Genomic DNA, 26172 nt, shown 5'->3' on the forward strand with positions numbered 1-26172 from the left:
ATGGCCACTGCACAGTTGCAGAGAACTTCCATGGTATGATTCTTGTATTTTAATATATTTTAATTTAGCTGATTTTATTGTTCTTTTTAATTGATTTTTTATTGTTTCTTAAAGTCTCAGCTACTTTTAATTTTATATTTGAAAGTTAGTCAACTGAGAGTTTAATTATATCAAGGAAATTCCATGTGCTGAGGAAAATAAAGGTATTTGCTAAACTATTTGATTAATGAAGGATTATATAGATGTTTGATACATTGGTTAATTGCTGGTTTCAGATTTAATTTACATTAGGTATTAATGAATGCTATTCTGATGCTTTATTGCAATTATCGTTCATTGCAGCCCACTCCTAGAAAATGAATGTCCATACCCCAGAGGCAAAGTTAAAATTGTCATCTCTGCATAGGATCGTGCTTTACAGTCACTTTAAAAGAGAAAATCAGTATGAGCTACCCTTCTATTACATGTTTACAGACAATTAACTTGCAAGGAGATTCTTAGCAAGATTCTTAAGTACTTTTTGCACGTTATCTTTAGGCTGCTACTCTATAAACATCCTCACATCTTAGAAGGCACCTGGATTTTCTGGGGATTACTAACCAGTATGAAGAGGGGTTCTTTTGGAGAATACCATGCTTATGCAAAATTGAACTTAATTTAATTCCAGGGAAACTTTGCTTTTTAGTAACTCAATAAAATGTTTTAATTTCCTTTGAATTTTAGAGTGCATTGGTATTTCCCAATAAAATATCAACGGAGCAGCAGTCTTTAGTGTTAGTGAAGAGGCTCCTAGCAGTTTCAGTATCCTGCATCACGTATTTGAGAGGAATATTCCAGAATGTGCTTATGGAACAAGATATCTAGAAGGTAATATAATATTTATTTTAAAACTTTCTTAGAAATGCTATTTTATTTGTGCCTTCTCTAAACTATAATTTTTTGATTTAGAGCTTTTGATTTCTAAATGTCTTATTTAATAACAGCTTTATTGAGATAATTCAAATACCATACAATTCACCCATTTAAACTGTACAGTTCAGTTTTTTTTTTAGTATATTTGCAGGTTCTGCACCACCACCACAATGTTAGAATGCTTTTCATCACCCCAGAAAGAAACTCCATACCCACTAAGCCACACGTCGTTTCCCCCTCCCAAACCCCCAGCCCTAGGCAATCCCTAATCTACTTTCTGTCTTTATTGATTGCCTATTCTGAACATTTCATATAACGGAGGTCACACAATATGTGGTCCTTCGCTTCTTTCACTTAGCATAATGATTACAAGATTCATGCACATTGTAACATGTATCCGCACTTCATTCCTTTGTATTGCTGAATAATATTCTGTTATATGAATATACTCCATTTTATTTATCAATTCAGTTGATGAAAATTTGGGTTGCTTCCACTTTGGGGCTATTATGAATAGTGCCACATGTGTGTACAAGTTTTTGTGTGGACATCTAAGTGGTTTTTTAAAAGTCTGTTCAATAGCTCTAAGAGCATGTATTCATAAAAATTTTCCTCACTTTCTCTAGTATAATCTCACCTTTTTATACTGCAATAATAACTTCCATTGATTGTGCACCAACTGTATGCTGGACACTATGTTAAGCACTTTATGCATGGTATCTTGTTAGTTCATATCTACCCGTGAAGTGATATTATTGGTCCCTATTTTTTTCTGATAAGGAACCTGAGGCGGAGAGATCTTCTCAGTCCTTTCCACTGTGTTACGTATTTGCTTCTTTGCAGGGCTCTTTTGTTTTTGAAAGCCAGTTAACTTATGCCTCTTCACAAGAATTTTTGCTGGGGTAAAGTTCCATTGCAAATGTTTCTAAGACTTTAGCTAACAATGTCCTGAAGCATAATAATCTAATTTCATGTGTTCTATGGCTTTTAAAAATAGAATTTTTCCTACCCAACACACATTCATCTCAAATCCATTATGATACCATTTTACAATAAAGATAAATATTATTTATTCCATATATCCTTTCTTCCTTTATGTTAATAATTATCTGGAAGTTTCATTGCCATTAATATTATACCTATAATACACAGCTGAAGAAAATAATCTTCATTTAAAATTTTTATCTGTTTACTGTCCCCTTAAGGAGAAGGGACATTTATATCTATATTTATATACATCATTCTGTGTTTAGATCTTTGTGTCAAATTCTGAGAGAAGATAAAAATTGTCCAGGATCCACACAGTTAGTGAAATGGTAAGTAAAATAATCCTTAAGGTAGAAATTATTTTTTTAATTCACACTTTTTTTGTACCTTGGATACCTTTCAGTGTTTACCCAATTTTAGTGATTCCCTCTTTAACACTGGATCGCATACTTGCAGGTCTTTGAATTTTTACATTAAATTTTCCCATTTTTCATGCCCTTTGTGCACATAGCATTTTCAGGCTGCATTTTCCTATTATTGTTCCCCACAAATAGCTGTGTGATATTTAATTTTTGCTTCCACCATCCTCTGTTAACATTTTTATATGTTTTTTAAAATAATTAATAAGGAAGCTTTAATAAGAATTTTTGTACTATTAGCAATGAGATTATATGGATGTTAATGGGAAAAACACTGTTTTCTGGAAATGTATTCAGTTAAAAAAGAATCTTTTTTTTTTTAGGATGCTAGGATGCTATGATGCTTTACAGAAAAAATATGTAAGTCTCTCAATATCTTTTTTTTTAGTAATGCACTTTTTTATTATATTAAAATCAAGCAATGATCTTTCCATAAAAGGCTGTTTATGGAATACTGTTACATTTACAGGATGTTAAATTTTTAGAACTAAGGTTTTCCCAGAAAAAGATTAATGGAAACATTGATAGCTTTTCAGAGTTGATATTTGCTGCTTCAAAAGGTGGTTTTACACAAATACTAAATTAAACACCTACACACACACACACACACACACACACACACCTTTAGGACACAGTGAATTGTTTTTATTTCAGTGTGCATCCACATTTTAGCATTTAGTGGTCCTGAACAGAAAAGTGGGAAAATGTAGCAATTTGTCAGGAAGTCAAGCCCACCAATTTCAGCAATCTGCCCTGCACACCGAGTTCTTTCTTAGTCCCTGCTGACAATCCTGAAAGGCAGCAGCATCAAAACCAAAGTATGCACTGGATGCGTCTCATTTTGTTCCAGATTCCAAATGAGACGCAAATGGATCGCAAAGATGACTAAATGAGACCCCTGTTGGTTTAAAACTGCTTCAATTTTTAAAAGCAAGAGCAATTACAAGAAAAGAAAACCATTCAGAGGGATTGTGTGTGCTTACAAGTGTTTTCATGTGGCCCTTTTCCATGTTTAACCATTTAGGACTTTGAGAGCTGGCAGGTCCTAGTAACCCTAGTGACTGTTCTTTTTCACCATATCAGAACCTGAGCTAAAAAAAAAAATGCATCAGCTGATGATGACAGCAGAGGGTGGCAAGGCTGAGGACCCAATTTTCATTTCCCAGGATGGTGGAGAGGAAAGAAATGTGGTTCCAAACTAAATGAGGGAGGTCAGAAACTCTTTTCAACCTTACCTGATGGCTTCGGGCCAAAGCAAGGAAATATCATGGAACGTGTTGGTTGGTGATGTTGCAGAAAGGGACTTCAGGAAGAGGAAGGAAAAAGCAGCACCCCTTCATAAAAGGGGCAGGGGAGATATGGGGAGAGCTCTGAAAGAATTCCTCATCAAAGGCCGATTTCAGAGAGGAGCAGAGGGGATTAAATCTATTCTTTGGGAAGGGTGGTAGTGGAGAGTGGGGAAAGGACAATGGCTTGGAAAGGGGTAGCCATTTAAGACAAAAAAAGCACCCACACACACCCAGCAGTAGTCCCACGGGCTACACCTGCTACCTTCACATCTATTCTAATAAGCCACTCCAATCTGGAGGGCTGTTGCAGGGAGAGAAGGAAGGAGGAAGGTAAGGGAGACATAGGGGGAAGAGGGCAGAGACCCCAGGCCATGTAATCAGCAGCAAGGTGATTGTGTGATATGTCTTTTCACAGTACAGTTAGATGTGCCCCACTGGTTGTGATAAGAACCAATTTAAATATACTTTCCTGATCCCAGATATTTAACTACATGGACAGTGGTTAAACTTGACAGTATGATTTGTTATAGCTCAACTTATATATTCTGAATGTTCAAAAAATTAGTGTAATTTACAGTATCCTAAGATAAAATGCCTTTGAATGGGAGCTTCCTTTCTAATACTTTGAGGTCTACAAGACATATCTAGAAAATTTACTACTGTGGAAAATGAAGTCTGCTTAAATCAAATGGGGATGGGGGAAGGGCCTGTGGTTTTTCTCTTTTATTAATTGCTGTGACACTGTCCTTCAGGTGGCTGAGGGAGTTTCATATTTTCTTTAGACATCATTAGGTGCTGAAGCTCTTGTAGGACAACTTTGATGCTATATGAATTCTGCCATTTTGCTAGCATTGATATGGCTCTTGGATCCACCACTCCATTAGAACTATTGACTCCATTGATATTAATTTTTGTTACAGCTTCCAAAGGATTGTGCTTCTGGGTATTTAGCCCCATGTTCTATTTTAAGGCTGTATATTTGACTTTCGTAAATTGTCCAGGCTCATGGTGGCTGCCATCTTACATAGCTGTCGCTCAAAGGCCCTCTCAATATCTCTCTATCCTTTTTTTACAATTTATTCTACACATCTAACAGTAATTACCACATAGTAAAACATTAATTTAAACTAACCTGGGCACAGACCAGTCTGAGTTACTGAAAAGTATGAACATTTGAATATTTTAAAAACTAATATTCTACTCATTTAAAGCTCATGGAACTAATAAACAAATTTTGTCAAGACAGTTTTTGGTTAATTGTTAAGATTCATTTGTATTAATAATACATATTGTGTAACAAAATATTCGTGAATTAAAAAGTATTGTTAGATAGCTCATTCACTTAGTTTCATATACCTTTTATAATGCTTATAAAATGCTTAGATGAATAATTTAATATCTTATTTTTTCATTAGGGTTCAAAGGTAAATTTCCAAATAGTCTAGTAAATTGTTACAAATTCTGAATTAGTGAAATATCAACTAATGAGGTTTTACTATAGACTATAAACCTTTTACATATATTTAAATTAACATATGTTAAGAAGTTTATCCCTAGGCAAAATTGTGAAGAGGATAGATTTTTATCCATAGTCCCCAACCTCCCTCATTATGGCATTCAGTGAATATTCTAGGTAGGATGTGTGTAAGCCAGCAGTGATCAGTGAGACAAGGAGAGTCTCAGCTTTAGTGGGAAAACAGTCAATAAAATAGGTAAATCAGATTATTACCAACTGTTAAATGCCATTAAAATTTTTGGAATTAGCATATGGTAAATGGAGAGGTGGGACTAACTTTAGATGGTGTGGTCACGGGGAGCTTGTCTCAGGAGGTGACGTTTAGGCTGAGACCTGAATGAGAAGAAACCAGCCAGGCATTGATTTTGAGTGAAAGTATTCTGACAAAGAGAACAACAAATGCATATAGATGGAGGGGAGTTTGGAGAAGGCCACTATGGCTGGAGTGCAAAGAGCAGTGGGAGAGAGTGGCATGAGATGAACCAGGAGAGAGAGGCAGAGCCAGAGCATTCAGGACTATGTAGGTAACAAGTTTGGATCTTTTTTTAGATGGAGAGAAGAAGCCTTTTAAAAGTTTTAATCAGGGATGTAGTATCTTTGAATTGTATTTTAAATTTTAAAAAATCACTGGCTGCTATTTAGAGAATGTACTGTAGAGGAAGAACAAGTTGAAGATTGAAAGTAATACCCTTAGGCTATTAATACAATCCCAGTGGGAAACAATGGTGGCTTAGACTTGATGGCAGCAGAGGAGAAAAATGAAGAAATTCAGGATATATTTGGCAGTAGAACTGATTGAACTTGTTGATGGATTGGTTGTGGAATATAAGAAAAAGGCCAGAATCGAGAATGATTTCCTGTAATTTTCTGTTCTGGTCTCCAAAGCCTCTTCCCTTTCATAAGTGTTTATGGCCCTGAACTCTCTTTTTCTCTTTTCAGAACCAGTATTTATATTGGAAATATTTAATATGTTACTTACAATATATATTTTCCTTTTAACTGGTAGTAATGCCCTTGTTTGTGAAAGTCGGTGAAATAAAGTGCTGATATGAATTTCAACCATCAGTAAGTCAAATAGGAATAGATATTTTGGGGACTAGAGAAGCATATCTAAGGTATTTCCTTAAATGCATGACATGAAGTCTATCATCTACAATAAGTATTTATTATTAGGAATAAATGTTGAAATGAGACAAAGAATTGTTATGATCCAGCATGAAAATTATTTTTTATAAAATATAAGTAAGATTTTTGTTCTTTATTGTATTTCAGCTAAGGATGGTTGTTCTAGCTGTAAGTATTTTTTACTTGTATGTTATTCTTAAAAGACTGTCAAAGTCAGCCTTGTTTAATTAAATGGTACTAAAACTATCAATTGACTAAGTCAATTTATTCAAACAACTGATCTATCTATTCAGTGGGGGGAAAGCAACAAACTAATATTGTAGGGAGATTGTTGTTTTATTTTTTGTTTTGTTTTGCTGAGTAATTTGATAATTTACTTTAAACATCCATTTTAGTTTTTCTTGAATACTTAGCCTTAGATAACTCAACTGTAAATTATTTTTAAATAGGTATACACCAATCCAGAAGACCCTCAGGTAGGTGTGCTTGAATTAATAAAGAATTTACTATCTAAAAATAATATTTAAAATATTATAATACCTTACAGTTATAATTAATTGTGCTTTAGTCATTGCACTTTCACACATATTTTCATGTGTGAACCTCATAAAAACTCTTCTGAGGTAAGTCAAGGCTTGTATTGTTATCTTTAAACAGTTAATAAACTCGTTGACAAGAGAGATTATGTGACTGATATTGACGACAGAGCTAGAAACTGTTAGAAATACCTAAATCTCCTGACTTCTAGTTCTTTACACTACTTTCTCTAGAATTATGAAACAGGTTGAGTTTGAGGAAAATAAGAAACTCATCCTTAAACTTTGAATATCCATCCCAATCCAGTCACATTCACTTGTGCATTTGATAATTAAGGAAAAGAAGGAATAAGGGAAAATCAGAAGATAAGAAACATGGGGTATAGGTCCATTGAGTGCTTACTATCTACTAGGCTCTGTTCTTACACTACAGTTGTTTCAGTATAGTGTTTTATTCAATCATGGAGAAGCAGAGATAAACTGATTTAAAAAAAGAGAGAGAGCTAATCCTCATTCTTATGTGAGAACTGAAATGTAAAGAAAGCAATAAAAATGTTAGGGTTTCAGGAAGGCTGGGAATTTAACTTTTCATTAATACCCATGCTAGTAATCAATGCTTAATATGTCCATGGAGACAAAGATCATTTGAGCAAAGTCTATGAATTAACTGATTGTTCAGAAAATTAATTGATTGTTCAGAAAGTGTTCATTTATTTGTAGGTGTTTTATAGCTGTGCATTTTTTCTTTCAGTAAAAGAGCAATCTTATTGATGCACTAATAATAATAATAATATTCATTGTATATGTGCCCGGAACTTAATTAAGGACTATGCATAAATTATCCCATTTGATAAATATTCACAACCACCAATGAGACAGGTATTGTTTTCAACCCTTATTACTAAAACTGAGATTTAGAAGGCTTAAATGACCTGCCTGTGGTTAGAATATAGCAAAGATTTAAGCCCAGCACTGACCACTCTGCTGAAGTATGTTGCCACCCTCACCTGACTGCTAAGGAGTTTCTTTGTCTGGTATACATAACGTGTTTCTATAATGAGTAAGGGAATAAGTACCTCTCAAGACTGAAGCCCCAAATCCAGACTGTGGGAACTGACTATAAGAATTTGGAAACCTCAGTGACCCAATAGGGATTAACATAGTAGGAAAAATTATTGAATAAACTTTAAGAGTCCTGCAAAAGTATATAGCTATTTAGCAGCCAGCACTGTATATTAGATACATAACTGTAGTATTTTCTATTTAAGACCATTTCAGAATGTTACCAATTTAAATTCAAGTACACCAGTAATGGACCAGTTATGGACTTCATAAGGTATTGTTATATAGTTAATTTTTGCATTACATTTACTTGTATGAATATTATATAGCCAAACTCCAGGGTTAATTCTGAAACTTCTCAGACATCCCGAATTAACCATCAAAGTGTGACTGTTTAATATATCCTTGGAGTAGCTCCAAGTCAGGAAGCTGTGGCTAATTATATACTATTTTAATTGTGAAAACAGAGCCCCAAGAGTAAGAAAGCTATTGTATGCTTGGGTAATTAAAAATATAATTAGAATCCATCATTTGTTTCCTTTAAACACCTTATATAAAATGCATATTTAATTTAAGTAAATCGAGTTGTTAGTTTATAATGATATTAATAGTGATATTTAAAACTTTTAATAGTGACATTGAAACACATTCTTATTGTAACTTTCAGCTCGACAGCAATGCTATAATCAGAATAAGAATCTCAACTAATAAAATATAAAGTTATGATATCAGAAGCCATGGTTAAGAATTAATTAATTAAGAAATTAATGTGTGATTCTCTTCCAGTAAAAACCAAAGCAATGAATCTAGCATGTCATCTGCCGACACTAAGAAAGCAAGTATTCTCCTCATTCGCAAGATTTATATTCTAATGCAAAATCTGGGACCTTTACCAAATGATGTTTGTTTAACCATGAAACTTTTTTACTATGATGAAGGTACTATTTGTATAATAATCTTGTTTTAGTTAATACCTGCAGGTTTTATTATTATTGAAGCAATCAGTTTTCATTATAATTTTGATAATTGTTTCTAAGCACCTAAATTGTTTTTTACTTTTAGAATTATAAAATTTACATTTAATATCAGTATTTGAAAAACAAAGATTTGAGAAAATAGACTTTAAGATATACACAAACTTTGTGATATGAATATATCCATGTGAGGTACAGTCTCACTCATAATTAAACATTACAATGAGATACCATTTTTCACTTATCAGATTGGTATAACTTATAAACCCATTATTGGCAAGAGTGTGAGGAAGCAGGCACTTTTATACACCCTTGGGGGAATATATATGTGTAACATTTTTAGAGGACAGTTTGGCAGTATCGAAATTTTAAATGCACCTTCTCTATAATCCTGTAATTCTATAGCTAAAAAAATATCTTGAGATATACTTGCACACATAAGCAAAGTTATATATTAATAGGGACGTTGGTTAAAATAGGAATTAAACTGGAAACAACCTAAATGTCCTTATTGAGGGATTGAGTAAGGACAGAAGCTGTTAAAAAAAAAGTGTAGATAAATTATGTCATCCAAGAAACATTATTAAGTTAAAAACAAGCTAGAAGAGTGTGATCCCATTTGTATTTTTAAGGATGTGTATATATATGAAATATTCTTTTATGTACATATCTTGTGGAAGTACACAAAGCAACAGCAACAGCTAATATTTATTAAATACTTAGTATGTGCCAGTCTGTTCTGAGCATTTTACATCTTTTAATTAATCTACTATCCACAGTGACCCTATGAGGTAGGTATTATTATTTTTCCCCATTTGACAGATGGGAAAATCAGAGATGATAAATAATTTGCTCAAGTTCACATAGCCAGTCAAGTGAAGGAAACAAAGGTTACCTTTGGGGAATAAAATGGGAACTTGGAAATAGTAGGAGGGTGATTTTTTTTTTTACTTTTCATTTTATGCTCTTCTGTACTGTTTGGAATTTCTTCAATCTGCATCCATTTTTATTATAATAATAATAAAGGTTTCTGCAGTTACACCCCCAGATTACCAGCCTCCTGGTTTTAAGGATGGTGATTGTGAAGGAGTGATATTTGAAGGGGAACCTATGTACTTAAATGTCGGAGAAGTCCCAACACCTTTTCACACCTTCAAAGTAAAAGTGACCACTGAGAAAGAACGAATGGAAAACATTGATTCAGCTATACTATCACCAAAACAAATAAAAACACCACTTCAAAAAATTCTAATGGACAAAGATGATCTAGAAGATGAACAAGAGCATTATATAAGTGTGAGTATATTTAAAAAGTTATAAATATAGTACTCGACACCCCCTTTCAATATGAACAAGTTAGGGTGCTCACTGCCTAGAAACCCCTGAAGATGGAGAAAGAGATTAAGTGAGAGGAAGGGGTAGCAACAAACAAGATAATATTTAACAAAGATGTATGAATACTGAAACTTTATATAAATATATATATATATATTTAGATGCTGGGGTGTTGAAATAGCTAGAAGGAGGTAAATGACATGGTAGAACTGTAACCTATAATATCCTTTGAAATTTGCTCTATAGCTACTCACTGAGTTGTGCTTTGAAAGTCTTTACCCTTCTGTATATACGCTGTATTTTATAATAAGGAAAGAACTGAAACTGTGGAACTGTAACCCATAACAATTTTTGAAATTACCTATATAACTTCTTGTTGAGCTGTGCATCGAAAGTTAACACCTTCCTGTATGTATGTTATGTTTTACAATAACGAAAATAGCTGAAGTTCTGGAACTGTGACCCATGACATTCTTTGAAATTTGCTCAATATCTTCTTGTTAAATCGTACTTTGAAAGTTATTGCTGTTATTTACATATGTTAAAGTTCACAATAAAAAATGTGTTAAAAAAATATATATAGTACTAACAAATGTTTAACAACTCTGAGGACTTTAATAGCTCTCATCACATTTTTAAAATTCATTTTTATTGAGATATATTCACATACCATGCAGTCATACAAAACAAAGTGTACATTCAATTGTTTACGGTACCGTTATATAGTAGTGCATTCATCACCAAAATTAATTTTTGACATTTTCATTACCTCACACACAAAAATAATAAGAATAAAAATTAAAGTGAAAAAGAACAGTTAAAGTGAAAAAAACACTGGGTGCCTTTTTTTTTTTTTCCTTCCCCCATTTTTCTACTCATCCATCCATAATCTAGACAAAGGGGAGTGTGGTCCATATGGCTTTCCCAATCACATTGTCACCCCTCATAAGCTACATTTTTATATTATCGTCTTCAAGATTCATGTGTTCTGAGTTGTAGTTTGATAGTTTCAGGTATTTACTGTTAGCTATTCCAATTCATTAGAACCTAAAAAGGTTGTCTGTATTATGCGTAAGAGTGCCCACCAGGGTGACCTCTAGGCTCCTTTTGGAATCTCTCTGCCACTGAAGCTTATTTCATTTCCTTTCACATCGCCCTTTGGGTCAAGAAGATGTTCTCCATCCCACGATGCCAGGTCTAGATTCCTCCCTGGGAGTCATATTCCACGTTGCCAGGGGAATTCACTCCCCTGGGTGTCAGATCCCATGTAGGGGGGAGGGCAGTGATTTCCCCTGCCAAGTTGGCTTAGCTAGAGAGAGAGGGCCACATCTGAGCAACAAAGAGGCATTTGGGAGGAGGCTCTTAGGCACAATTATAGGGAGGCCTAGCCTCAGCCTCTCCTTTGCAGCAATAGTCTTCCCAAGGGTAAGTCCTGTGGTAGAGGGCTCAGCCCATCAAACCACTAGTCCCCTATGTCTGTGAGCACATCAGCAACCATCGAGGTGGGGAAGCCTAACACCCCTGCATTCTCCACCAGCTCCTCAAAGGGGCTCTGCATATTTTTTTCATTGTTTTTTTTTTTAATTAACTCTTTTTTTTTAAATCAACTGTACAAAAAAAACTTTAAAAAAACATACAATTTAAAAAAAAATTTCAAACAAACCATAACAAGGGAGTAAGAAAAAGACAACTAACCTAAGACAACTACTTTGCTTCCAACATGTTCCTACTCTAACCCAAGAAAATAACCTAATATAGCAACGTTTCTGTGAACTTGTTCCTACCATTCCCATCAGAAATTAACAGACCATAGTCATTCCTGGGCATTCCCAGAACATTAAATTTACCCATGATAGCATATCTGTTCTTATTGGGTAGTCATTCCCCCTTCCTTAATTGCTCTCTATCGCTAGTTCCCCTACGTTCTACATTATAAACCATTTGTTTTACATTTTTCAATGTTCACATTAGTGGTGGCATATAATATTTCTCTTTTTGTGCCTGGCTTATTTCGCTCAGCATTATGTCTTCAAGGTTCATCCATGTTGTCATATGTTTCATGAAGTCATTCCTTCTTACAGCTGCATAGTATTCCATTGTGTGTATATACCACATTGTGTTTATCCACTGATCTGTTGAAGGACATTTGGGTTGTTTCCATCTCTTGGTAATTATGAATAATGCTGCCATGAACATTGGCATGCAGATATCTGTTCATGTCACTGCTTTCAGATCTTCTGGGTATATACCGAGAATTGCAGTCGCTGGATTGAAGAGTAACTCTATATCTAGTTTTCTAAGGAATTGCCATACTGACTTCCAGAGTGGCTGAATAAGAGTTACAATTTCTCCACATCCTCTCCAGCATTTGTATTTTCCTGTTTGTTTAATGGCAGCCATTCTAATTGGTGTGAGATGGTATCTCATTGTGGTCTTAATTTGCATCTATCTAAGAGCTAGTGAAGCTGAACATTTTTTTCATGTGTTTCTTGGCCATTTGTATTCATTTTCAGAGAACTGTCTTTTCATATCTTTTGCCCATTTTATAATTGGGCTGTCTGTACTATTGTCATTGAGTTGTAGGATTTCTTTATATATGCAAGATATCAGTCTTTTGTCAGATACATGGTTTCCAAAAATTTTTTCCCATTGAGTTGGCTGCCTCTTCACCTTTTTGACAAATTCCTTTGAGGTACAGAAACTTCTAAGCTTGAGGAGTTCCCATTTATCTATTTTTTTCTTTTGTTGCTTGTGCTTTGGGTGTAAAGTTTAGGAAGTGGCCGCCTAATACAAGGTCTTGAAGATCTTTCCCTACATTATCTTCTAGGAGTTTTGTGGTACTTTCTTTTATATTGAGATCTTTGATCCACTTTGAGTTAATTTTTGTGTAGGTTGTGAGGTAGGGGTCCTCTTTCTTTCTTTTGGATATGGATATCCAACTCTCCCAGCCCCATTTGTTGAAAAGACAGTTATGTCTCAGTTCAGTGGCTTTGGGGGCCTTATCAAAGATCAGTCAGCTGTAGATCTGAGGGTCTATCTCCGAATTCTCAATTCAATTCCATTGATCAATGCGTCTATTTTTGTGCTGGTACCATGCTCTTTTGACAACTGTGGTTTTATAATAAGCTTCAAAATCAGGAAGTGTAAGTCCTCCCACTTCATTTTTCTTTTTAGAGTGTCTTTAGCAATTCAAGGCATCTTCCTGTTCCAAATTAATTTGATAACTAGCTTTTCCAAGTCTGTAAAGTAGGTTGTTGGAATTTTGATTGGGATTGCATTGAATCTGTAGATGAGTTTGGGTAGAATTGATGTCTTGATGACATTTAGTCTTCCTGTCCATGAACATGGAATATTTTTCCATCTTTTAAGGTCCCCTTCTATTTCTTTTAGTAGAGTTATGTAAGTTTCTTTGTATAGATCTTTTACATCTTTGGTTAAGTTTATTCCTAGGTACTTGATTTTTTTAGTTGCTATTGAAAACGGTATCTTTTTCTTGAGTGTCTCTTCAATTTGTTCATTTCTAGCATATAGAAATATTACTGACTTATGTACATTAATCTTGTATCCCACTACTTTGCTAAATTTGTTTATTAGCTCTAGTAGCTGTATCGTCAATTTCTCAGGGTTTTCCAGATATAAGATCATATCATCTGCAAACAATGACAGTTTTACTTCTTCGTTTCCAATTTGGATGCCTTTTATTTCTTTGTCTTGCCGGATTGCCCTGGCTAGCACTTCCAGCACAATGTTGAATAAGAGTGGTGACAGCAGGCATCCTTGTCTTGTTCCTGATCTTAGAGGGAAGGCTTTCAGTCTCTCACCATTGAATACTATGCTGGCTGTGGGTTTTTCATTTATGCTCTTTATCATCTTGAGGAAGTTTCCTTCAATTCCTACCTTTTGAAGAGTTTTTATCAAAAAGGTATGTTGGATTTTGTCAAATGCTTTTTCAGGATCTATTGAAATGATCATTTGATTTTTCTCTTTTGATTTGTTAATGTGTTGTAATTCATTGATTGATTTTCTTATATTGAACCATCCTTGCATGCCTGGAAGGAACCCCACTTGGTCATGGCGTATGATTTTTTTAATGTGTCTTTGGATTCGATTTGCAAGTATTTTGTTAAGAATTTTTGCATCTGTATTCATTAGGGAGATAGGCCTGTAGTTTTCCTTTTTTGTAGCATCTTTGCCTGGTTTTGGTATTAGATTGATGTTAGCTTCATAAAATGAGTTAGATAGTGTTCCATTTTCTTTGATGTTTTGAAAGAGTTTAAGGAAGATTGGTATCAGTTCTTTTTGGAAAGTTTGGTGTAATTACCCTGTGAAGCCATCTGGCCCTGGGCATTTATTTGTGGGAAGATTTTTGATGAATGATTGGATCTCTTTGCTTGTGATTGGTTGGTTGAGGTCTTTTATTTCTTCTCTGGTCAGTGTAGATTTTTCATATGTTTCCAGGAAATTGTCCATTTCCTCTACATTATCCAGTTTGTTGCCATACAGTTGTTCATAGTATCCTCTTATAATTTTTTTAATTTCTTCTGGATCTGCAGTAATGTCACCTTTCTCATTCATTATTTTGTTTATATGGGTCATCTCTCTTTTTGATTTTGTCAGTCTAGCTAGGGGCTTGTCAATCTTGTTGATCTTCTCAAAGAACCAACTTTTGGTGTTATTTATTCTGTCTATTGTTTTTTTGTTCTCTGTGTCATTTATTTCTGCTTTAATCCTTGTTATTTCTTTTCTTCTACTTGGTTTAGGATTGGTTTGCTGTTCATTTTCTAGCTTCTTCAGTTGATCCATTAGTTCTTTGATTTTGGCTCTTTCTTCCTTTTTAATGTATGCATTTAGTGCTATAAATTTCCCCCTCAGTACTGCTTTTGCTGCATCCCATAGGTTTTGGTATGTTGTGTTCTCATTTTCATTCATCTCTATATATTTAGCAATTTCTTTTGCTATTTCTTCTTTAACCCACTGATTGTTTAGGAGCATGTTGTTTAACCTCCAGGTATTTGTGAATTTTCTAAGTCTCTGATGGTTATTGACTTCTAATTGTATTCCATTGTGGTCAGAATGTGCTTTGAATAATTTCAATTTTTTAAAATTTATTGTCGCTATTTTATGTCCCAGCATATGATCTATTCTGGAGAAAGTTCTGTGAGCGCTAGAGAAGAATGTGTATCCTGGTGATTTGGGATGTAATGTTCTATATATGTCTGTTAAATCCAATTCATTTATCAGATTGTTTAGGTTTTCAGTTTCCTTATTGGTCTTCTGTCTGGCTGATCTATATATAGGAGAGAGTGATGTGTTGAAGTCTCCCACAATTATTGTGGAAACATCATTGCTTCCTTTAGTTTTGCCGGTGTTTGTCTCATGTATTTTGTGGCACGTTGATTGGGTGCATAAACATTTATGATTGTTATTTCTTCTTGTTGAATTTCCCCTTTTTGTTAATATGTGGTGGCCTTCTTTGTCTCTCATAACATCCTTGCATTTAAAGTCTATTTTTTCTGAGATTAATATTGCTACTCCTACTTTCTTTTGGCTGTAGCTTGCATGAAATATTGTTTTCCATCTTTTCACTTTCAATTTCTTTGTGTTCCTGTGTCTAAGATGAGTCTCTTGTATGCAACATATTGATGGTTCATTTTTTTTTAATCCATTCTGCCAATCTGTATCTTTTGATTAGGGAGTTTAATCCATTTACATTGCCTTATTACTGTGAAGGCATTTCTTGAATCAGCCATCTTATCCTTTTGTTTATGTTTGTCAGATATATTTTTTCCCTCTCTCTCTTAATGTCCTTTAATGTACCCATACTGAAACTCCTTAGTACTGAACCTTTCTCCATATCTCTCTCTCCTTTCTTTGTTTCTCTGTCAGTAGGGCTCCCTTTAGTATCTTGAGTAGGGCAGGTTTCTTGTTAGCAAATTCTCTCAGCACTTGTTTGTCTGTGAAAAATTTAAGCTCTCCCTCAAATTTGAAGAAGAGCTTTTCTGGATAAAGAATTCTTGGTTGGAATTTTTTCTCTCTCAGAATTTTAAATATCTCATGCCACTGCCTTCTCACCTCCATGGTGGCTGCTGAGTAGTCACTAGTTAGTCTTATGCTGTTTCCTTTGTATGTGGTGAATTGCTTTTCTCTTGCTGCTTTCAGAACTTGTTCCTTCTCTTCAGTATTTGACAGTGTGATTGGAATATGTCTTGGAGTGGGTTTATTTGGATTTATTCTATATGGAGTTCACTGGGCATTTATGATTTGTGTATTTATGCGGTTTAGAAGATTTGGGAAGTTTTCCCCAATAATTTCTTTGAATGCTCTTTCTAGACCTTTACCCTTCTCTTCCACTTCTGCGACACCAGTGAGTCTTATATTTGGATGTTTTATTTGATCTATCATATCCCTGAGGTCCATTTTGATTTTTTTTTATTTTTTTCCCCATTCTTTCTTTTGTTCTTTCATTTTCTGTTTTATTGTCCCCCAGGTCACTGATTTGCTGTTCAGCTCCCTCTAGTCTTGTATTATGGGTATCCAGAATCTTTTTAATTTGGTCAGCAGTTTCTTTTACTTCCGTAAGATTGTCTATTTTTTTATTTACTCTTGCAATTTCTTTATGCTCTTCTAGGGTCTTCTTCATGTCCTTTATATCCTGTGCCATGCTCTCATTGTTTGTCTTTAGTTCTTTGATTAATTGCTCCAAGTACTGTGTCTCCTCTGATCTTTTAATTTGGGTGTTTGGACTTGGTTTATCCATATTGTCTGTTTTTTTTTCATATGCTTTAAATTTTTCTGTTGTTTTTGACCTCTTGGCATTTGCTTAACTTGATAGGGTTCTTTTAGGATATGTAGACCCATTCAAACCTTTATCTCTAATTTGTCAGATCTACAGTTTTGTGGAGTACACTTTCTCTAACCAGCAGGTGGCTCCGTGAGCCACCTATTCCCCTCAAGCCAGTTATCCCTAACTTTGTCTTTGTGGTGAGTGGGGGTGTGAGTCTTGTGGGGTCCAATTGGTGCATCAAGCTTGCGTGTGTAGTTGGTGTTGCCCGCCCTACATATGGGGCGTGTGTCTGAACGGTTAGGGAGGGGGTCGGCTTTAATAATCAAATCTCCCAGATGTTCCTGGAGCTTTAAAGCTGTTGCAATAGTCTAATCCTTCAGTTCAGTCTTTCCACAGTTTGTCTCTGCCGCTGACCCACAAGTCCTTGGTATAGGCGTATAGTCCCGGGGATTTGTGAGTGGGTCCCTCTTCCAAACCATGTACTCCTAGGTCCTCTGCTGAGGGACGACTGTGCTATGTCACAGGTGAGCGCCTTCCCCCAAGGGAGGTTCTGGGCTGCGGGGCTCTGTAGGGGCGTTCCCAGTCTGCTGAAAGGATGGCTGAATGGGGCATGTTAATTTACCCCTTTTCACACAGCTCTGCCTTCCCAGCTCTGGGACTATTAGCTGAGGGTGTGGGAAAGGCTATTGTCCATGCCCAGTATTGTGGTGTATGCGTGTGTTGTTGGAAACACTTCCTGTCACACTGGGTTGTTTGAGGCAGCTCTGGGCTGTGGCTCTGGCACCAGGCAGGAGCGTTCCCAGCCCACCAGGAAGATGGCTGTAAGGGGATGCCCCCCTTTTCTTGGGAAGTTGTGGTGTTTAGCAAATTTTCTCAGCCACTGGACTTATTGCCTTGTGTCTCAGAGCTCTCTTAGCTCTACTCTTGTCTGGGCCCAAATTGCAAGTCTTTGAGGCTTTCTGTAATGGGCTTATCTATTGTTTTAGAAAAAGAGAAAAAGATTTTTAAAAAAAGGGGGGGCCCTCCTTGCAGATCTAATGGGCTATTGAAATGCTAAGAGACAAGGAGATTAGGGCCATTAAGGAACAATCAAGAAAGCAGTGAAACTGAAACCAGTTCTTCAGACAAGGAAACTCGCCCTCTGGATTTACATATGAGCCTGACTCTGTTTGAACCCTGCCCTTCTCCATTCTGTGTTCACCAGAACTCCAAAAAGTCTCTGTTTTTATTTTTGGGTTTTTTTGCTATTTTTGCTAGCCCTATTTCCCCTCCGCCAGGCTGACTGCTCCCATATTCTCTGGTGTCTGGTCTCTATCTATGTTTGGAGTTTGGATCAGCAGTCTGAGTTTTCAATAAGAGCCTCAAATGCAGTTCTCCCTCCTCATTCCCAGCACCAATGGCCCCTCCTCCCACAGGACGGAGCCTGGCAGGGAGGGGCACAGGTCCCCTGGCCGCGAGAACTTACAGATTTCTCTGATCTCAGCTGTTCCTTGCATTTGCAAGTGTTGTATGAAGTATGCGCAAAGTCAAATTGCTCTCTGGTGTCTGGTCCATGCAGTTCCTGGCTTTCTACCTACTGCCCTGGAGGAGTAACTAAAACGTACACCTCACCACTCCACCATCTTGCCCCTCCCCTTCTCATTACATTTTGTATTAAAAACTGTATTGTAATCATAAGCTCAAGGTTGGAACAGACCTTAAAGAAGGCATAGCCTGTGTTTTTGAAATTCTTTTCCTTAGTCTAAGCAATATTATACTCAGAAGCTTAGAAGTACAACTATTCTGGTTGAAACAGATAATGGTCCTGGAGGCCAGCTGCTCACCATCTCACCTACCCTCATAGTGGAATCTGAAGAAACCCCTAGGACTCTGGAGCATAATTTGAAAACCACTTAACTATCCAATTCCCCAATCAATGCTGGACTCCTTTCTACAACATCCCTACTTAGTGTTTATGTAGCCTATGATTGAACACCTCTACAGCCTGGAAAGTCACTGTCCTGAAGCAGCCTGGAAGTTCCCTGGAAGAAAGGAAATGTGTCTTATTCATCTTTGTAACCTTCCTGTGCCTGGCACTTAGATTTGCAGTCAGTGGGTTCTCAATATTGGTTGAATAAATGGATGAGTAGAAGTATAAAAGAGCTTTATTTTGTTGCCTCACTCTCAATAAATGTGAAAGCATTGCTTTAATCTTTCCATTTTAATATTATGTTCTTTAATCTCACCTCTATTGTTTTGTCTTATTTTATTCTAAATTTTTACCATAGTACTTATGTACAGAGGCTAGCTCTTTTGAATTAGGAATGGCACTCTGTGGCCACATCTATACAAATAGAAGATTCAGTCATTTTTCAACCAATTCAGTGAAAGAAGAAAGCTTTTTCCTACATCCTAAATCCCAGTCTTGCTTTACTTTTAGATATAGCTGGGATTTATGTAGCATTCTTTGAAATATTTAAAGTTCTTGACATATGTGACAAAGGAAACAATAATTATAATTTAGACATGAAACCTGTTGCTGTTTCTACCATACCATAACTAAGCTTATCCTTCACTAACTCCATGAAGAGGGTTAGGGTATAGTCAGAGTCTATGCTAACATCTGTATAGAAGTTCCAGAAGCTATAAAAGTGGTAGCTTGTTGGGTGAACATATTTAATTCAGTGCCCTCAAAATAGAACTATGAGTTCATAAAATCATCGTACATTTTTGAGAAAGTTGTATATTTTTCTCATTTGTCCTTAAAACAACCCTGCAAAGTAAAGGAAAAGTATTTTATACTTGGTTTGGTTAAACAAGTTCCCATGTTATAGCAATTATAGGATCCCTTTTATTTCTAGCAAGCTTAAGGTAGTTGTGGTCTTTTGTTATATTTATTCTTCTCATAAAACAAATTTGTTCATAAATACTTTTAAATAATTGTTTTAATTTCTTTTTGAAATGTGTCCATTTTTTTCATGTAATTTTGTAGGATGATTTTGATGCTGAAACTAAGATGGAAGAACAAAAGAAAGCTCCTGGATCATCTGAACTTGGAGGTAAAAAGTTAATAAAAATGTAAAGATGAACGTATAACTATATAGCTTATACAGTGTGACTGTGTGATTGTGAAAACCTTGTGGCTCACACTCCCTTTATACAGTGGATGGACAAATGAGTAGAAAAAAGGGGGACAAAAAGTAAATCAATAATTGGGGAAAGGGAGTATGAGATGTTTTCGGTGTTCTTTTTTACTTTTATTTTTATTCTTATTTTGTGGAGTAATGAAAATGCTCAAAAAATTGATTGTGGTGATGAATGCACAACTATGTGATGATACTGTGGACAACTGATTGTACACTTTGGATGCTTGTATGGTAGTTGACTATATCTCAATAAAATTGCACTTAAAAAAAAAAAGTCATGGAGCCATCCATGGGAGTTCTGTGCATTTTATTACATGTAATTTATACTTTAATAAACTACAGTGAAAATTTAAACATTAAAAAAAGAGTTAATGAAAATGTAGATTAATTCACTTCCAATTCTATTTTATATGATTTTAATTTTTTTAACAGAACCAAGTTTAGTTTGTGAGGAAGATGAAATCATGAGGTCTAAAGAAAGTACAGATCTTTCAATCCGTCATTCTCAGGTATAAACTTAGTTCCTTCTCACTTTTGATTTGTTTTTAACAAAACATTTTGTTTATATGCTCATATAGTTATTTCTCAGACTTTCTTATTATATTCTAGGTCATTCAGAAAAAAGCAGAGTATTTAGAACACTTATTACTAACAAAATTTGGCAATTATATGTTGGAAAGTTTTGAATATATTACTAAATACTGAATCCTAAATACTGTTCATAGGATCTCAGAATTTCAGAGCTAGATAGAATCTTAGTGATTATTCCATCCTGCTTTGTATATAATCCATTTTTGTTGCCTTGGAGCTTTCCATGTACAGTAAAGTCCTATAATAACAAATTTAGATAAAATTAATTTGGAAATAATGGGGTTGAGGTTTGTCTGCTTTCTTCTGCCCAGCCTCTTTCTCAACTGGTAGTGGGCTAAGAGGTTTTCTTATCTGCTGGAAGGGTAGTGCCTAGTGATTATTTGGGATTCAGTTCACTGGTTGGTCAGTTGGGTACAGCATCAGTTTCAATATCTTTATTTTGTGCTTTTCATGACCATATGAACCAACTCAGAATTACTGTTTTTCATACATTCAAAATAACAAGACCCTACATTTTTATGTGATTAAATTTTTAGACCCCATTTGTTGTATTATGGCATGATTTTATTGTATTATTTATATGGCTTTATGTAATTATTTTCTTTTCTAGGTTGAGCAGTTAGTTAGTAAAACATCTGAACTTGATGTGTCTGAAAGCAAAACAAGAAGTGGAAAAACCTTTCAGAATAAGATGGTAAGTAATTTATTAGGTTCATTCTCCATTATAAGTTTGTATTTTTTCCCCATATATGAGTTCACTTTGCTTTTTTAAACTTCATTTATTGAACCAATATTTATTAAGCACCTGTTATGTGTCAGGTACTCTACTAGGTGCTGGGGACATAAACTGAATACTACGTAGTTCCTGACCTTAACTAAAAGTTTAGTAACTGGAGGTAAACAAGCAATGATGTAGGGCCATTATAGAAATCAAACTAGGCTACATGGAGGCACAAAGGAAGAAATGGTTAATTTTACTGAAAGTACATTAGAGAGGGGAATCCAGGAAAGGCTTTCAGAAGAAGTGCAACTATCATCCAGACTCCCAAGAAAATTTCCTAGAATGCCAAAATGTTCCCATGTTCTATCTTGTAAATTGATTATCTTGTTAATAAGACTTCATAAAAGTATTGTGTTGTATATATCTTGCATAAAATGAATTTCATGTTCTTAAACCAAAAAAATCACTGCTTTATTTTAGGTTTTGTTATGAATTGTACTAAACAGAAATTCATATTTGATTTTAGAACTTTATGTTACTTTCAGAGGTTCAGGGGTGGAAAAAAAAGCATTCTGAAAATTATGTGAAATATATATCCTAAGTTAGTAAACAAATAGCTCACTTTCAGTGGTGTGCTGGAGTTGGCTTGTACCAGCTTGCAAGAGCCAATTGTTAGCATTTCTTCCCAAGTTCTCGTTCTCTGTCATTATGTTGTAGCTTGAAATTGGACATGGTGGGAATATTCACAGCACAGAAATGCTTCAGATCAAGTTGTTTTCTTCTCCCAGAGTGCTGGTTGCTAAACATTTACCAGTACACCACCGATTATAGTGCCATTTTAAAGTGTCTCCTTTTTTCCACATACTCGTAAGAGGTTAAGGCTGACAGAAGGCAGCATTCAAACTAGTTTACTGATGAAAGCAAGAGATAAAGAGATATCAAGAATTACTACTTCTACTTCTACTGTTTCTACTACTTCAGCACAACCATTCTCCCTAAGCAGCTTCTATATAGGTTGAATATCCTTTACTAACATACTGAAAGAGGGGCAGACATTAAAGAAAATATATTATTAGACAAGATTTCCTTGCAATGTAATGTTAAGATGCTTTGGAAACATAAATTCATTTTTATTAATAAATGGATATGAACTCTCAGCCAGAGTGCTCCTGATTTTGAGAATCATGACTGAATTATGGTTAAGAAACTGAAAATATGTAATACTATATAAACTAAGGAAGTAATCATTTAAAAGGGCACTTCAAGTGTCAAAAAATAAATATTTACTTTTAGAAAATAATAATATGACAACTAATAATTTGTCATCACCCAGTATTCATTTAAAAAACTGTATATGGTTGCATAAGGTTAAAAAATCAAGTGTTGCTGTTCTTAGAGAAATAACCAATTAATAATTATTTTATCTTTGTGGAGGCTAATGGAATTCAACCAGTAAAATCTAAAGAAAATCGAAAGAGAAGTCAACCCGAATCAGGGAAAACAGTAAGTCTAATGATAATATATAGGTTGAAAAAAATGGGAAGTGTCAGAATATCATCATTACAGATTGAGATTAAAATAATAAATATGATAATGTCCTTGGACATACCTCAGAGTCCTGATATTCACATCTTATTCAAATATATTTGGTTCTAAAAAGTGAGATGATTTGTAAATAAGATGCACTATGTTCACTTATTAACTTTTTCATGTAAATATTTACCCTCTCATTCCATGGGTGATTAGAAATAGAGGAATTTATAAAATAAATAAAAATCAGTGTCAGGACAACCTTTTTTAGGTTCTAAAGAATTGGGGTAGCTGGTGGTGGATACCTGAAACTATTAAACTACAACCCAGAACCCATGAATCTCGAAGACAGTTGTATAAAAATGTAGCTTATGAGGGGTGACAGTGGGAGTGGGAATGCCATAAGGACCAAACTCCACTTTGTCTAGTTTATGGATGGATGTGTAGAAAAGTAGGGGAAGCAAACAAACAGACAAAGGTACCCAGTGTTCTTTTTTACTTCAATTGCTCTTTTTCACTCTAATTATTATTCTTGTTATTTTTGTGTGTGTGCTAATGAAGGTGTCAGGGATTGATTTAGGTGATGAATGTACAACTATGTAATGGTACTGTAAACAATCGAAAGTACAATTTGTTTTATATGACTGCGTGGTATGTGAATATATCTCAATAAAATGATGATTAAAAAAAAAAAAATCAGTGTCAGGAAAAATATGAGTAGAATGTGACAATGACAGTACAAGAACATTTAGGCCATTTTGTTTATATAAAGCTAAAACTGGGCCACAAACTTGATCTGAGCGTTCTAAAGGCCAAAACTAAATGGAAATCAGTTATGAAATCCATGTGTTCCCAGAAAATATAGCTCTTCCTCTTAGGATCTCAGGACAAAACGTTTCCTAGAAAATCCTACGACAGTTGTTTTATACTTGGAACCTTATTTTACCAAAAATCAGATAAGGTATTTGTCATTTCTGAGATAATTGATATTCATTTTCCAGCTAGAAATTTTAGTATTATTTGTAGATTAAAATCAGACAATTCAAATCTTAAGAAAATTAAAAAAAATCAAATGTTAAAGTGATAATCTCAAAATTATTTGGCTGTTACTATTTTCAATTTACATACTTACAAAGAAAATGGAATATCCTGATATTCCATTAATATGTTAGGTTCTTTACTTATTCCCAATGTATAAAGTCTTGATTTATTCTACAAAATCATAATCCAATTTGTAATTCCTAGTGCATTTAACTTTTTCCAGTAAAATCAAAATTCAGTAACTCAGGGAATCTTGTTAGGAATTCTCTAATTCATCCTCCCATTCATTCAAAAACATGCATTGAGTATCTAATATCTATGAGGTGTTGCTAAGCAACCAGGGGAACAAAAACAAGGGGAACAGCACACACCATTTAATCTCACATGGTGCCAAGGTAAATCTCACATGGTGCCAAGGTAAAATGTTTTTATCTTTGTAGTTCATTTTTCAATCTTTTCCCTTCTATCCCCCCAAAATATTTGACAATTTTGAGGACGCAATGTTAAATATATCTTTCTAACTACTACAACAACCATAATGACCTTATACTTTATAAGAATATACTTTCAGCAGCCATCAGAAAATATGTCAATAATAAATTTTACCCTAATTTTATTAAAGAACCTAAGAATTCCTGTCCTAGGAAGAAGAAATTCTGAAAGAAAGAAAATCCTTAGAGACAGGAAAAAATATCTAAAATTAAAGACATTTTAACTGGAAAGTATTCTTAGTAGTTGTTTTCTTTTAACAGGTCCTCCATCAGTTTGATTCTTCTAGTCAAGAGTCAGTGCCAAAAAGGAGAAAGTTTAGTGAACCAAAGGAACATATATAAAAATTATTTTCTCTTCTATACATTTGCAAAGTTCTTCTCAACATTTAAATTAAAGGGCACTATATTACCGTTTTAAGGTGTGTTTTCCCTGTCTCTAAAAATTTGTACATAATCTTCAGCAATTCATACACTAAAATGAAGTTCTTGTGGTTCTTAACCAAGATAAGTCCAAGAGAATTTTTTTAATAAAACCCAAAGTAACAGTGTTATAGTTGAATCTGTTCCTCATCTACTTAGTATTAATCTGTCTTCCATTTTGGTGGACACTTCATTTGAACATATACTGTATTACCTTCTGAGCTCCTTTTAAGCCATTTTTTAAACAAATAATGTTTATTATGGTATTAAAATTTGGTAGGGATTCACTTTTTTTCTTATGTTAAAACTGTACCATTTAACTGGCTGTATTTGTCATTGTGTTGTTATTAAAACAATGTTCTTCAGTACTTTGAAATAGTGTATTAACATGATAATTCATAATGTACAATAAAAAATTGGTGCTTTGCCTTTTTTTTTACATTTTTTTCTAAAGGACAAAAAGATAACTGATTTTTAAAATCTGACATTTTTAACAGCATAAATAAAATATTTTTCAGCATGTAGAATCTTTCATGGCTTCTAATTTTTATTTAATTAACAAAAAATGTTTAGGCACTAAATTTTTAGATCATTTTAGTAGATACTACTTTACAAAAGTTGGGCAGGCTTCCTAGAACTTTTGAGTGGTGGTGTGAAAAATATTGAGCTTTTAATAAGAAACCTGGGACCTTGTTGCAGCTTTGTTTCCTTTGCTTTAGAAAAGGAAGACTTAAAACGTGGTCTGTCTGCCACCTGCAGTTTCAGCAGTCATATTCTAAAAACCTATACATTATCCATGGATTTGCCAGTAACAAGGACTACAAACAGTGTTGGTATATATGCGATGGCAAAAATGTTCCTATACTGTTTAATGTAAACTAAATAAACGTCCACAAACAGACCCAGATCAGGTTTTTCTGGAACAGGCCAGTCAGAGATCAACAGTCAGAAACAACCAATTTAAAAATGTTTATTCATATCTAACTTTATTGCTTGGATCCTAACGCATAACACCTAATTGTCCCAGTATACACTGCTACAGTAACACACCTGCTACACCGAGATTGACCAACAGAAACCTTTGTATATCGGCAGCCTGTGCTGGCTCATTGAACGCTTTGATTGGCCGGTTTAATCGGGTGGGGCGCGCAGTCCTGTTTCCTCTCTCCCACCAAGGTTCCTTCATTGGATTGACCAGCTGTCAGGTTGAACCCAAACCTGCCTCCTTTTGGTGGTGTTTGTCTGGATCGCAACACAATAGCCGGAGAGCCTCCCCTTGTAAACTCCGATTGGCTGGACTCAACCTTGGCGGTT

The 26172-nt window shown here is 34.8% G+C and overlaps 1 protein-coding gene and 1 pseudogene across 1 annotated transcript; one reads left to right on the forward strand and one right to left on the reverse strand.

Annotated features, from left to right (window-relative positions):
- Positions 1-25179, forward strand: HORMAD1 (HORMA domain containing 1). Its single transcript, XM_037814770.1, is given in 16 exon segments — positions 1-33; positions 724-829; positions 832-867; positions 2166-2177; positions 2180-2228; positions 2642-2678; positions 6396-6416; positions 6698-6724; positions 8053-8120; positions 8633-8784; positions 9857-10116; positions 19911-19977; positions 20497-20573; positions 21266-21349; positions 22811-22879; positions 24700-25179. Coding segments are annotated over 16 exon segments (1179 nt in total). The 3' UTR covers positions 24781-25179.
- Positions 4334-4812, reverse strand: LOC119528144 (annotated as a pseudogene).
- Positions 25180-26172: the final 993 nt, after the last annotated feature.

Source organism: Choloepus didactylus, chromosome 2 (genome assembly GCF_015220235.1).
Source record: "Choloepus didactylus isolate mChoDid1 chromosome 2, mChoDid1.pri, whole genome shotgun sequence".
Classification (NCBI taxonomy): Eukaryota; Metazoa; Chordata; class Mammalia; order Pilosa; family Megalonychidae; genus Choloepus; species Choloepus didactylus.